This window comes from Astatotilapia calliptera, chromosome 7 (assembly GCF_900246225.1).
Source record: "Astatotilapia calliptera chromosome 7, fAstCal1.2, whole genome shotgun sequence".
Classification (NCBI taxonomy): domain Eukaryota; kingdom Metazoa; phylum Chordata; class Actinopteri; order Cichliformes; family Cichlidae; genus Astatotilapia; species Astatotilapia calliptera.
Window position 1 is genome coordinate 31,644,145 of NC_039308.1, and position 14,455 is coordinate 31,658,599.

At 39.8% G+C, this 14,455-nt stretch overlaps 1 protein-coding gene across 4 annotated transcripts; it reads left to right on the forward strand.

The window, feature by feature from the left end:
• Window positions 1–512: 512 nt before the first annotated feature.
• adra1ab (adrenoceptor alpha 1Ab) lies at window positions 513–13,001 on the forward strand. Of its 4 annotated transcripts, none has more exons than XM_026174333.1 (3): window positions 513–690; window positions 4,001–5,283; window positions 11,860–13,001. In XM_026174333.1, the coding sequence occupies exons 2-3, from the start codon at window positions 4,368–4,370 to the stop codon at window positions 12,309–12,311; spliced, it is 1,368 nt and encodes a 455-aa protein (XP_026030118.1). In that variant the 5' UTR covers window positions 513–690; window positions 4,001–4,367; the 3' UTR covers window positions 12,312–13,001. The 4 variants fall into 4 exon arrangements, with proteins under 4 accessions (XP_026030118.1, XP_026030119.1, XP_026030120.1 ...); XM_026174334.1 differs by having other exon boundaries at window positions 4,083–5,283; XM_026174335.1 differs by lacking the exon at window positions 11,860–13,001 and adding an exon at window positions 11,576–11,726.
• The last annotated feature ends 1,454 nt before the right edge of the window (window positions 13,002–14,455 follow it).

The window sequence follows — 14,455 nt, forward strand, 5'->3', positions numbered from 1 at the left end:
CAGTGCAGCCCTTGTGTAACTTGGTTACACAAGTCCTTTTCTCCCTGTTTTATATCCCGGGATATAAAATATAAAATGCAAGTTTTGGCTCTCTGGTAATCACCAGAGCAAGGCTATCTTATGTCTGTTGAACTCTCTTTTCTTTAGCATTTTTCTTAGATCCAGTGAAATAAATATTTAAAAAGCTCAAGACTTTTGCACAGTACTGTAGCGTTTGTACAGCAGCATAGCTATAAGCACAGCGGAATAAGACATATCAAAATAGTCTTTGTTAGGATCACTTTACTTGTTAACAGTAGAAAAATGCAGTAAAAAATAACAGAGTTATAAATCTTGCTTTCTGAAGCCTAATGAACCTTTTGAAACGACGTGTAATTAGTTTCACAGCTCAGTTAGCTCGCTTTTACCGGGCCACACGCACGTGAACGCGGTTACCTGAATAAGCGTTAAATTTAAATTGAACGGCAATTAAAAGGTGTGAGCCGCTCGGTGAGGGGGCGGGGTCTGGGAGGATCAGGTGGGGTAGTCCACTGTGACTTTATTTTTCACCAGAGAGAGCAGGAGGACAGCAGGAGGGAGAGAAGCACTTGACTTTGCTTTCCGTGCTGTCTGCGGCTGACACTGTGACAAATGACATGCTTTCAGAGAAAATTAGCTGAATTCCGGTGAGATCTGCGCACATGGATGAAGGTAAGACTTTCACCCCCTCCCTTCTTTTTTCTTGTCCATACTCCTGCTTACTGTACTTCACAAACTGAGTGGCTTCCAGTCATCAGAATGGATCATTGTGCTTGTTTGTGATTATTTTTAACCATGTGAAGGAGGCGGTTATTGTCTGGCAGGCCACATATAAGCACACTGAGAAAACTGCTTTATTTCCGTTTAGTAATGATAATCCAGGCAACCTTTTAGAGAGTTTATGTTTTCTGTGCATTTAAAATATGTAACGAAGGTTTATTATTAGAAATGAACGCAAATAAAAGGCATGCACAGGCCATATTCATTCAGAATATGTGGAATATTGAAGTGAATATTAATAATGCAAAGAAAATGATGAATGGTTGTAGCTGCATAAGGAACGTGCTTTAAAGCTCAGGAGAATTCAAAGCTTTGGTCCTCAGGGATGTATCTTCCATTAAATGATGACAAACACTAACAAAAATCACTTCTTCAGGTGGATGAAAAGGAGATGCACTCACATTATCCGCCCTGAAAGGCTGTGTATGTTCAAGACTAGTGGAATGTAATGATCGGGGACTGAATTATGAAACCCCCCCCCCAAGAGAATAAATAGCAATTTAGAAACTGACTTCAAATGTGCAGTGATTCATCACGGTAGTGCTCTCTCCTTCAGAGACCTGACACAAGCAGTTATGTTACAGTGTTTGCAGAAATGATATATGAACTCTACCGAGGCATTCACAGGCATCTGAATCAGTCATAAATTCCATTTTTCTTTTATGTGATATGGTGACCTGGAGGAAACATGTTCAAGATAAGCATTTAACATCCTTGATTTTTCTTTTCTCCCTTTTCTCAGAGCTGATGTTCTGGAGAAATATTACATTTCTTTGTTTGTTGGACATAGAACAGATCTAAAGTAATTAGATCTTTGTGCAAATGTGAGCATTTTCTCACTTCATCATAAGTGATTTTTTTCATGTGTCCTTGTGGGAGCTTGTGGTAACAAATTTTCCAAATTAAGTTCATTGAATACACTCTCATCAGTCTGCAAATCATGCACCGAAAAGCAATAAATTAGTTACAGGCAAGCAGGTTGAAAAAAGTGCATCCTTGATGATTAGTGCCTAACAAAATCTAATAAGTCTGTAGGAATGTGTTTGACATGATGCAGAGATGTTTGCACTTTACAAAGTGTAGCAAACTCAATTGCTTTCACGGGACTTCATCTGCTGCATTCACAAAACAATATCAGGACAGTTAATAGTAAGTTGATATTGTCTGTGTTACCCTTGTGATAATGAGACCATCCCATGCTAGGAACTGCTGTTCTGATTTAATATACCCATGGTCAGGCTACATTAAGTCAGTTAATATGCTCACTAATATCCTATCTGTTTAAAAAACAAAACCCTAATTATAATTCCAATTCTAGGTTTAATTGGCTGACTTGTTTCCATTCGGCAAAGGCCGCCCAGCTGGAGGGGGAACAAAAAAGTTTCTTCAAGGACAACATACAATCTTTCCAGGAGCTCTGCTAATGCAATAACCTGAGTGAGCCATCTTTGGATTCAGATGTAAATTAGATTGTAATGATGTTCACTGATAGCTTTTAATCAAATCTTATCTGCAGAGAATGATGGACGTGTGCAGTCTCAGTCTTTGTTTTTGCTTGCTGCTGGACAACTGAAGGAAAATGCCCTTGGGAGCTGAGGCTGTGGTTATCGCTGTCTATTAATCTCTACAATATTTTCGTGGTTTATTAAATGGAAAAAGGATATTCGACTGGCAATAATATAAAATTGAGAGATGCAGAAAGTCCTTTTACTAGATATAATCAAATGAATATGAATGCTCCCAAAACAATGATTAAAGTATTCTTTTTCTCGTTGTTATTATTATTATTGATACATGCTTTACATTATCAGCTAACATCAAGACAACTGTGTGGCCTTGAGGCACACAAAACATTGTGCGTGGTTGTAGGAGTACTGCATCACATTGTAGATATTGGTAATCTTGTTTCACCTATGTAGAATTGCAACTGCTGCCTCAGGTCAATGTAAATATGTTTGACATCCTTCCATAGTAACAGTGGTCCTCGAACACTGGTGGGCTGAGGAAAACAAAACAAAAAAAAAGCAATCTCTCCGTGCAGGCGCGACACCACACTGAGAAATCTTATTACAACCAAAAATGTTAAGATATGACCAAGATATGTTTTCACCACCTATCAATTCCCCCTCCGGCCACTGATGTGGAAATCCCAGCATCAAGTGTTTATTTGGGTGAATTTCGTTCCGCCTGGCAGTGGGACGTGCGGCGAGTGAAATCCTTTGATCCCGCACGAACATGTGACAAGCATGACTCTTCTCTCTGAAGGCTTTATCACGGCCACTTTCTTTTATTCTATGCTTTGCTGGTGCTTATCGCGCTCAGTGACATCCCTGATCTAAAACACGCTCACTGCGAGTGGTACTGAGCGGGACTATCGATGGCTGAAGCCTTCACTGGGGTAATATAGTGCCCTCCTCAAGGTTCAATTCTTGGCTTGTCATCTGGTAGATGAGTTAAAACCCTGATTAATGACACAAGACCTCTGAGGGAGGGACTTTAAAAAATGATCTCTGTCTTAATTTATCTTTAAGCTCTCTGAATGTTTGGCTGGATTTCTCATGATGCCACAAATGATTCCCACCCCCCAAGGATAATATTCCTGCTGTGTTGTCCTTGTGTTTGCCTCTTTCTTAATGGATGATATCTTGTTTCTTTATATTTTCTTTTCTATTATAATCCTTACCACAGTTACTTTTCAAGAACACCGCCTGTGTAAAGACATGTTTAGCTTTAATCAGTCTGACAGCTTAAATGAAGGTTAAACAAATATCAGGTATAAATAATGGGATGTTTTAATCTTACCAGTATTTTCTTGCAGAGCCAACAAAACAAGAAAACCGCACTGGGGGGGGATTTTTGTTTTGGTTTTTTTGAATGAAAAAGAAAACTGGGAATGCTGGGCTCAGGAGCATGCTCTCTTTTCTCTACTGCAGCTGTAATAAAGGGAGAAGAATTTGCACACAAAGAGGCTGAAAGAGGCCATTAAATGATGTTTTTACCCTTTAATCATGGCCGGGTGATTATACTTTACAATTTTACATTTAATGTGCTCTGTCTTGCGTCCTCTGTTTTGATTTGCTCCTACGCTGTCAGAGAAAGAATAGCACTTAAAGCAGTAATGAGCTCGTTTTGGGTATTTATAAAAGTCTAGGATTATGAATGTGTTGATAAATTTCCTTTATCTCTTTTCTTGTTTTAACAGGTAAAGCCTTTTCGTTATGGCAAGACATGACACCCCAAATCCATCTGTGACTGCCACTTGAGCATTTGTCATTTTTATTAAGCTTTTCCAGACTAAATATGGCAAACTGTGGCAGTGTTACTCTTCCAGCATAAGACGTTCTGCCAAGCAACCCTGGCCACATGATCACTGGAGTGCTGGCAAGAGCCACTGTACCTACAAATTAACTGGAAGAGCAGTTTATGCAGCTGTAAAAGCTTTTATCCTCTGCGCTGGGAGGAGCGGAAGACGGCAGAGGGTTGGAGCTGAAGTAATTAAAGAACAGATGTGGCATGAGTGTCATCAATTTGCCAGACACTTTACATCTTAATGCAACCAGCAGATTACAATGTTTCCTGCAGAGAACATGAGTGTTTATTCTGCAGCAGGTCTTTGTCCAAACTGCAGCTCCTCCGCCCACCCAGAGGTGGATGTAGCCAAGGCAGTCGTCCTGGGGATGGTGCTGGTGGTCTTTGTAGTGTTTGGGGTCCTCGGAAACATCTTGGTCATCCTGTCTGTGCTGTTCCACCACCACTGGCGCTCTGTGACACATTACTTCATTGCCAACCTGGCAGCAGCAGACCTGCTGCTCAGCTCTGCTGTCCTGCCCTTCTCCGCCACCTCAGAGGCTCTCGGCAGGTGGGTGTTTGGCCGGTCCTTCTGCAGCGTATGGGCCGCCCTGGATGTCCTCTGCTGCACTGCCTCTATCCTCAGCCTGTGTGTGATTTCTATTGACCGCTACCTGGCTGTCAGCTACCCCCTGCGTTACCCCGCTATAGCTACCGGACGGCGAGGCCTGACCGCGGTGGCTGCTCTCTGGGGACTCTCAGCAGCTATATCTGTTGGCCCTCTATTCGGCTGGAAAGAGCCCGACCCAGAGGACGAGACAGTGTGCCGAATTACAGAGGAGCCTGGCTACGCCTTGTTCTCAGCCTTAGGATCTTTCTATATACCACTGGTCATCATCCTGGCCATGTACTGTCGTGTATATACCGTGGCGAAGAGAGAGACCAAAACCCTGAGGAAAGGGAGGAAAGGAAAGGGGGTAGAGATGGAGGGGGTGATGCTGAGGATACACAGAGGGAACGCTGCTCAGATAGGGAAGCAGGAGGGTGACGAGGGGACCGCAATGCATAAACGCTCCTCCTTTTCCCTACCAAGGCTGCTGAAGTTCTCAAGAGAAGAAAAAGCAGCCAAGACTCTTGGCATTGTCGTTGGATGCTTTATTATGTGCTGGCTGCCTTTTTTCCTGGTTTTGCCCATCGGTAGGTACCTTCTTACCTCCTCTGCACTGAAGCTGACAAAGCCTCACTTTGTAACACTCGTGTTCTTCTTTAGGTTCAAGGCACACACCTAAGCATCTGCTATTCTCAAAGAGAAATTCATCTTTTGTTGCATACTGAAGGACATTTACTGCTGTTTTAGCTACTAAAAATGTTCCATATAGCATCAAAAAGTTGGAGAGCAGAAAATAGTTTTTTATCAATATATACACAAGAGAAAACATGGTATTTTGAAATGAAAAAAATACACAAATATTTATATAATATTATCACGGCATTTTCAACCTCACTGAAGGTTAAAAATGCAGATGAGTTGAAATTGTCTTTGTAAAACAAGTTTTGTATGGATGTACCTGTGTCAGATGGCTGGGTGGTGAAAACACAAAGAAAGAGCCTTGAAAATGTTCAACAGTCTGTGTTCTTTTTCTTTGCTGCTAAAGGTTTTAGTACAACAAAGAAAAAAGAAATCAGACTAAAGATAAAATAATCGAACTGGAGAAAACTTCATTACAGCAGTGGTTATGCTAAATGGGGATGCACACCATTTAGTATTTGGGTACAGCCACTGCAGCATGCGGCTTTATAACCCCTCCCACTTCAATAAATAACACTTTAGCAGTATCCACCTATTACCCAGAAGATAGTTAACCCTAGAATAGACTAGTAAATGTAGCAATAGAATGAAACCTACTCCTATATGCCACACTTGTAACGTTGGTTTAAGGCAGGTTTAAAGAAGAGGAAAAATATAGTATAACTTGTTTTGGAGAATCTAAAGTCTGCTTATCATTAATTATTTTTGGAATTAATTTGCTTGTAATAGAGTTACACCTCAGTTCCCTTAGTCTGACAGTAAGTGCATTACTTTTTTTTTTTTTTTTTTTGATTGGCAGGTTTCTTGGAATATTTTGATTGCAAAGATAATGAAAAACTTGACATTTCCAAGCAGGAGACTTAATGTGATTCAAACAATGTTGATTTTTTTTTTTTCCTTTTAGAAGACTATAACTGTAATTTTAGCATTTTCACAGAAGCCCCATTGAATGGAAAAGATCTGTCAAGCATGAATTATTCTGCTGGTGTCCATCTGTAGATATGGGCTGAGGATAATGTGAAGAAGCTCAATAAAAGGTGAATGTCCATTCAGTCAGATATCCTCAGCTTTATGTGTAAGAAATTTTTCCTACATTCTCGTCAATGATGGTGACAGCAGTGATGCTATCACAGATGTAAGAGAGGACAGAGACCAACCGTTGTGAGGCTCTATCTAGAAATCTTAATTGCTTCTGAAATAACTCTTACAGCTTGACTGAGATAAGTGATCGTTGGAGTGGACCGGCATGTTTTTAAGAATACCAGTCAGTCAGTATTTACCTCCCAGGTCACAGATGGTGAGATTCACGCTGAAAAATCTATTTGGTTACATAAATACTAATCTTATTGAAGGCGGAACCCAGCTACGATAAGAGACGTAGGAGACGTGGATGAAACACATCATCTGGACAAATAATATACGTGTTATCGTTTTCAGTTTTTTCTTTGCAGTGTGTACTTTCATAACTATCCATATAACAGACACAAGGTATAATCCAAGTGCAAACAAAAGGCCTTTTATTCTAAAGACTAGATGTTCATGTCTCGGTTTAGTCAACAATCAAGTCTTTATATACTGGGATTAACACATCACAATAACTGTACCCCAGTTATCATAATATGACAAAACAATACCAAGCCAAGGTCAACTACCGTAGTTAGTTTTTCCATGTTGATAGAGATGATATCAAAGATTTACTATTTTCACTGCCCTTATTTTCCAACTTTTATGATCATTTCTATGCCATTGTTGTTTAACACAGGGCTCTAGACTAACTTTTTGACATGGGCGCACCGGTACGCCTAACTTTAAAAACTTGGGCGTACCGGCACAAAAGTTAGGCGCACTCAAATTTTTCAACCGCATCGCTTAACACCGCAGTTTTACATGTGCACTTTCTTTGGGGGGGGGGGGGGGAGTCCATACAGACAATATTAATTTCTAAATTATTAACTAACAAACTTGTGCTTAAAGTGCTTTGTCAATATTGTAGAAAATGTTAAAAACTTAATCATCATCTTGGCCTCCTCTGACGACCTGTTTGCTGCTGTCTGCTGCTGAAAGGCCGTGGGGAGAGGGGACACTTGGGCAGTGCATTTATTGCAGCATATAATGTGTTTTCTGGATACACTGTGCTTTTTCAGCATTCAAAGGTTGATGACACCGTGTCAGAGCACTGGCTATGAATTTCAGACAGATCAGGCCTTAACAAAAAAGTTATCAATAGTTCTTTTCATCTTTTCTTATTACCCACAGCTACATCCACTTCTCTCAGGCCTAGGCTGCTCACTAGGGCTGGGTATCATCACTGATTTCTATAATCCATTCGATTCCGGTTCTCAAAGTCCTGATTTGATTCAATTTAGCCTCAGACAGTCAGAAATATTATAATTCTGATCATTTATCAGTACTGACTTCATCAGAATTGTGAACATCACAGCAGATGCCTTTGTGTGAAAGTAACTGAGAATAAAACACAGGAAAACATGAAGGAGATTTTCCTGGTCTGGCTTTTTATAGCAGATAACCTTAAAAATATTCTGCAATTTTGCATAATTTTAAGAAATTTAAATTTCTTCAGTATTGAACAGCAGAAATTAGGCTTTCTTGTCCGAGGTCATTTAAGTGAAAAAAGAAAAAGCGCTGTAAACAATGGTAGACTGGTGGGTAATAAGCGAATGAATAATGCAGAAAACAGATTTGAGACGGGAAACTGTTCCTGAAGTACAGAGAGAGAGAGCTGTGCAGGAAGTGTGATTTTTATTGTGGTGTAAGCAAAACAGCAAAAGTCAGAGGGAATTCATGACGACATTGATCAAATGTGAAGCGCAGTTTGCTGCTTCTTTTGCTGCAGGCTCGGTGAATTTTGGTTGGAGAGAGGCAAAACCTGCAGCTCAGAATCAGCGCAAAAAGACGTAAACACAGAGCGGACCCGACACATCAGAATCGCTAAGCTCCGACAGCGTGTCCGTGTTCGGGCCGTCGGGTGAGAAAGCCGAGAAAGACAAAGCTGATTCTGATGCGTCGGGTCCGCTCCGTGTTTAGGTCTTTGTGTGGAATCCGTTAATGAATTAATATCGCTTTATTCAAGCTACTCACCTCTCTCTTCCACCTGCACTTTCAACTGGACCACGGCCAATCAGAGAGGTCCCGCCCCTGACTACCTCTGATTGGTTTAGTCCACGATAGGGGCATAATGTGTGTCTGTTGTTGACCACACGGAGAGTTGCAGAGATTTTTTTTTTTGTTACCGGATCATCTGGTCGCACAGGTGCGACCAAATATTTATTTTTAGAGTGCCGCACTCTAGGGCCCTGTAACATTAATGTTGAAACATTTAGTCAGTAGGCCTTTTCTCACAAAAGCAAATGATTAATAATAAATAATGATGGCTGAGTTCCATTCACCTGTTTTCTTTTCAGGCACTTGCTATTATGGCTTACTGGTGTTCGAAAATAGAGCTATTAATGTTAGTACGAACACGTGTGCTCCTGCAGTGACTGTCTGTTATGTTAAATGTCTGTTAGGAAATAACAGCTATTAATGAGTCATTTGTTTCTCAAAGCTAATAAACTGTGACAGATTTTTGCACAGTGCTATTGCCCATCTGCTTATAATAGGGGGAACGTAACATTAAAGGGCTCTGCACTATTGGATTAAACAAACAAAAAAAGACCATAAAACTGTGATGGGCAGCTTTAACAGCTGCAACTGATGTTGTTTTTATCTTGTGTAAGTGCATGCATGCATGCCAACATGGCAAAATGTGATCCCCGTGACACTTGCTGCAGTGGGAACTACCACAAATACTTTGGCAGGTGTTAAAATCTCTTTGGAGTTTGTCTGTGTGGTAGTGTGGTAACCCTGCAAGGTGTCAATTCAGGTCCACTGAAGTTATGACAGTCATTTTCAGGGGGACAGTAGGAATTTTCATGGTGGCTCTTTCACATTTGCCAATATATTACCTTTAGATACAATAGCAACAGTCTTTTGGGAACGGCAATCTGTGCATCACAGTCCCACTCCAATGCAATAATTAAGTCTGCATAAAAAGCAGCTGAATCATCATATTTTAAAGATCACATGCATATTTATCGCATCCTTGAACGGTGTGCTAATCTTAACAAAACTTTGCACATCATCAAACATACAGCGATTATTAATATCTATACTGCATGTTTTTCAAAAACATTTGTTACAGCTCTTTTAATTTTCATATATATTATGTTCATTTCATGTTATGTTTTATATTTACGTTTGTGTCACGTTTATTGTACACGGTCCATAAAATTTGTATCCAGGTTTGAATTTTGTTCGAGTCACTGCTAAATACAACGTGAAAAAATGTAAAAGTACCCATAGTTTGCATAAAATTGGTTGGTGTTTTGGTCTATGAAAACAACGTCAAGCAAGCTCTTTCTCCTTCTCTACTCTGCCTTGATTCTACTGGCCAAGTTTCTTTAAAGGAACATCAAGAAATTCAATTATAAGCAACAACACAGACCAAATAAAGCACCATATTGGAGCAGAAAAGGCTTCAGCTGTGAGCTGAAATGGAAAGAAGCAAACTACTACTCCCTCCCCAATGAAAGCTATTATAGATAATAACTAGCATGAGGCTTAATGGGCTGTAATGCCAGGAGGCATCCTCAGTCACCCTGTACCCACCTGAGGCAGCCAGTCACAGGAGGATAGTTATGCATTTCAACTGAGACGGTCCGTCACGGCTCACGGCACAGTGTTCATTCAAGCTCTGAGATTCACAGACTGAGGGTTTGAAAAACCACAAGTATATTTTTTATTTATTTTGAATTGTCCTGAGCCCCTCAGATCAAATGCTTGGTTTTTTTTTCTAAACCATTTGGTCACCAGCCTTTCACAGCAGCTGCTTCAATAGCAACTATAAGGGCACTCGGGGAGCATTCACCTTTGCTAAGGCCAATAGTCGGATTTTTTGTAATACAAACATACATCATACAAACACAAAGGTCAGAGTGATACAACACCAAAGGGGCAACATCAAATATAAACTTGCACGTTCACATTATGACAGCTGCTTTCCTTTTCCAGCCCAGTCTGTGTAACAGGTACATTAGAATTTTTACAATTAAAGCTGAAAAATTACATGAACACTGTGAGAGAAACCAAGATGTTTCCCAAAACTTAACAGATTAGTTTTGGTTTCTAAACCTGAATGATGCCTGATTGCAACCAAAAGTTATGTCGATGTCAAGTAAATTTGATTTGGCCACATTCCATGAAATGTAACCAATTAAACTGTATTTCTCTAATAAAAACACATGGTAAATTAACATGTAATTGAAATGCTCAAAGTCAGTGTTCTGGGCATAAATATTTACTCTCTAGACTCTTTGGCCAGAAGTTTCTAGAACACTTGGTTTCAAAGCTACATCTATAAAAAAAAAACTGTGGACCCAAAGCACACAAATCACAGATGCCTCGTTACTGCTAAGTTAATAACTGGAATTTAACACAAAAAAACTCAAGCAAAAGCTTTGTGGACAGGGTGTACCACACAGCAAACCGCAGTATTTGTCAGATAAGTTCGTTTAAAAAATGCTCCAAAAGGCACCAGCAGTACAAATAGGGTCAAGGTTTAATGATTCAGCTACATCGAGGTAAGGCCTAACATCCACGCTCCTAAATTAAGGTATTAACAAAATCCAATAATAGAGTAATGTGCTCTGAAGTTTGATGTTTTTAAAATGGGATTCTGTGGGGATTGATTTGCTCTTGGAGCCAGCCTCAAGTGGCCACTGCAATTTTTGGTAAATTGGCATTGGCTTCATTTTTGAGCTCCAGAACTTGGCCTAAATATAACTGAGAGAAAAACACAGCACCACACAACAAAATGAAACTAAAAAGCAACTTAAAATAATATAAATAAATGGTATAATAAATGTAAGCCTTAAAGGAGCAGGTAAAGAATGAATCTACTCTGCAGGATTACACCGCTGTAATGTATGCTCCCCTCATGCATGCTAATTTTTTCAGTCACCCGATGTTGGCAAATGCCAGAATAAATTAATAGGGGAAAAAGCCTAACCATTTCACAGATTTACTGCCTTTTTAGTTCCAGTACAGTTATTACACTTGCCCTTTTTCTTCCAAGATGCCATTTTAAATTATTCATTATTTGTTTTTTGTTTTTTTGTTAAGGGACGAGTCAAGATCATCCACTTGGGAAATGTTTTATTTATAAAGCTGGAAATGTGCGGGGACGTTGTCATGCTGACAAATAAAAATATCTGTTTCCAGAAAGTTGTAATTATACAAAAACATGAATAAATTGAAACCACGTGAAATTAGAGAATGGTTTAATCTTGTCAGATCCATGGGCTTTCGATATCTGCCTTTATCTAGGACCTTGAGGTATTATTGCTCTCATTGGTGTGCTTTTTTATTCATTTTCTGATTTGAGGTTCTTTCTGCATCTTTGCTAGGATCCATCTTCCCATCCTGTAAGCCTCCTGAAACCATCTTTAAAATAACCTTCTGGCTGGGTTACCTCAACAGCTGCATTAACCCCATTATCTACCCGTGCTTTAGCCAGGAGTTCAAGAAAGCCTTCCACAGCGTGCTGCGTGGCCAGTGCCTGAGAACTGCTGTGCCGACTACTTCTCAAACCCTAGGACACATCACCACCCACTCCTCCGACCCAGGCCCAGTGCAAGAACCTGTCACCCTTCCTTCACTGACTTGCTGTAGAGTGCTGTCGACCTCATCCTCATCTGCTGATGGTGTAGACCAATCTCAGAGTGCACAAGGCCAGAGTAAGAGTCTTCTGAAGGCATGGTGTTTCTCAGCAAGTCAAACTCCAGTGCCAGAGAAGGCCTCCAACAGATCTGCTAAGGTCTTACACCTTTCCCTCGGCATTACAGGAGAGGCTGTTTGACAGCTTTCACTTCGACATCTATGTAAAACTTTTACATATAATTATATTTCACAGAGACATTAGAGTGCAGGTCTAGCCAATAATGGCTTGAGCTTTTGATGGTGCCTCGTCGCATGACACGTCATTTGGAGAGCTAGTAAGTAATACTTGTATTCTCACAACAGCCACTACTGAGCTTCACTTGAACGGGGCATTAAATGTCAAAATTTTCGAGAGGAGCTTTTCAGCTGCCAGCAAGTAGGAGCCTGTGACTGTCCAGCAAGTGAATTTTGGAACAGATGCAAAGCTCTTTTGGTTTGAGAATGCAAGTTAAAAGCCCTTTTGGCAAGTGTCTAGGATAGAAAGTATAACCATCCCTGAATGCCAAGGAATAAACGAGATAACAGAAACTTATAGAAACGCTATTGTAAGAGAACTCTGGAGACATGATATTTTTTGAATATTAGTGGTATTTCTTCAGATTGCACAAAAACCCTTAAGGGTGAGATACTCAAAAGTCATGGAAATAATTAGTATTCAGCAAAAGCTTTGAGAAAGCGTAAGATAGAGGAGGGTGTGTGTTGCATGTGTGACCTTTGCTTTAAAGAGATGAAACAATTTCCTAAAAGAAAAAGTTGAAAATTGCATTCCTTGGTGAGTACTGGGTAAAAAAAAAAAGGACATTTTTACAGCACAGCACAGTTTACAGATTTAAAGTGGAAGAGTTTTGCTTTGCTGTTTGTTTGGGTTCTTTGGAAATTGTGTTAAAAAATCAGCTTTCAGTGTTTTACAGCATTGCTTGTGTGAATACTGGCTTCCTGCTGGTGTACGACTTGTGCTTTATTCTGGTTATTTAAAACTGATGCACGCGCATTCAAAACTGCAATGGTTCTTCTCATCTGTAAGATGCATCCATAAGGTTTTTTGTGCAGAAGGACTCTAAAATGAGCTGACAAAAACTCAGGCTTGATGTGCATTATTACCTCATTAAAAAGAAGCTATGGCTAACATAAGAGGCATTGCTCTGCTTACACATCCAGCAGAGCAACCTTACCATCCTCTAACAATGTGTTTTACTGTCCACCTGATGAGTGAAAGTCTAACAGTAACTCTCATTTTAGCTGCGTTTTGCTGTCTAACAAATCCTAATTAAAATGCCTGTTTAATAGATACCATCAGCCTGGCCTTTGGTGCAGGGCCAGAACAAAAACAATGAGCCAAAAGAAGACTGAATCTTTGTGAGCCAATTACATTCCAGTTCCTAGTGCAACAATTAAGTGAAATCAATTTTCTTCAACTCAGATGTAATTTGAGAAATAAGTGGCAGTTACGTTACCAGTCGTGATTAAGTTAGCTGTGTGACAGAGTATGAAAATACAAAGAAAAAGTGTGTGGGAGAACACAGCTGTGAAGTGTGCTTTAACAATGTGCCTGGAATCATTTGGACACATTGGAGAGTTTACTCCTTGTGTAAAAAAAAATCAAATCAAATCAAATGAATGTGCTATTTACTGATCAAATTACCTATGTTATATCTCCAGCAGTGGAGGAAAGCTGTTATCATTGAATCCAAAATGACCCTCTTATAGATGCACTGTTTGCCAGTGACACTGCCATAATGGTTTCACATTTTAATTAATCGACTTACAAAATTCTAAACTGGTAATGTCAGAGGACAGGATACCAGATCTCTATGTGAATTAACCCCACCCCTAAAAATACCCTGTGACAGAAAAATCTTATCACTGAATTTCCATTTGTTTGACTCAGGACTGTCAATATTCAGTTTACCTGGAATGACCCCCCATGGCCTTTACTAGAGATGCACCGATTGAAATTCTCCTGGAGCATTCCAATGTTGTAGCTTATCGAACAGTAAGTTTCATGATTTTCTCTTTTTAAAATGTATGCATCATTAATTGTGCCCCTGTTGTATGGCACATTTTACCTTAAGAAATAGAAACATGACCATTATATTTATATGACAAAACAAATGTCAGGTACGTATATAATTGTCTGGCTTATTTATTGTGATCAGAGGTTTAAATATACTCATCATGGGCATGAATACCATGATGAGTACCATGGTAATTTGAGTTGTTTTTAACTCTTTCTTTAAGCTGTTCTCTTTCCAGGGTAAAATGATGGTACAGCACACATCTTTA

Excerpts from the sequence above, each read along its gene's own strand:
- adra1ab (XM_026174333.1), top strand. The coding sequence starts at position 4,368 with ATGTTTCCTGCAGAGAACATGAGTGTTTATTCTGCAGCAGGTCTTTGT. Across the intron at positions 5,284-11,859 it reads TTTCCTGGTTTTGCCCATCG|GATCCATCTTCCCATCCTGT; the intron begins GTAGGTACCTTC and ends CATCTTTGCTAG.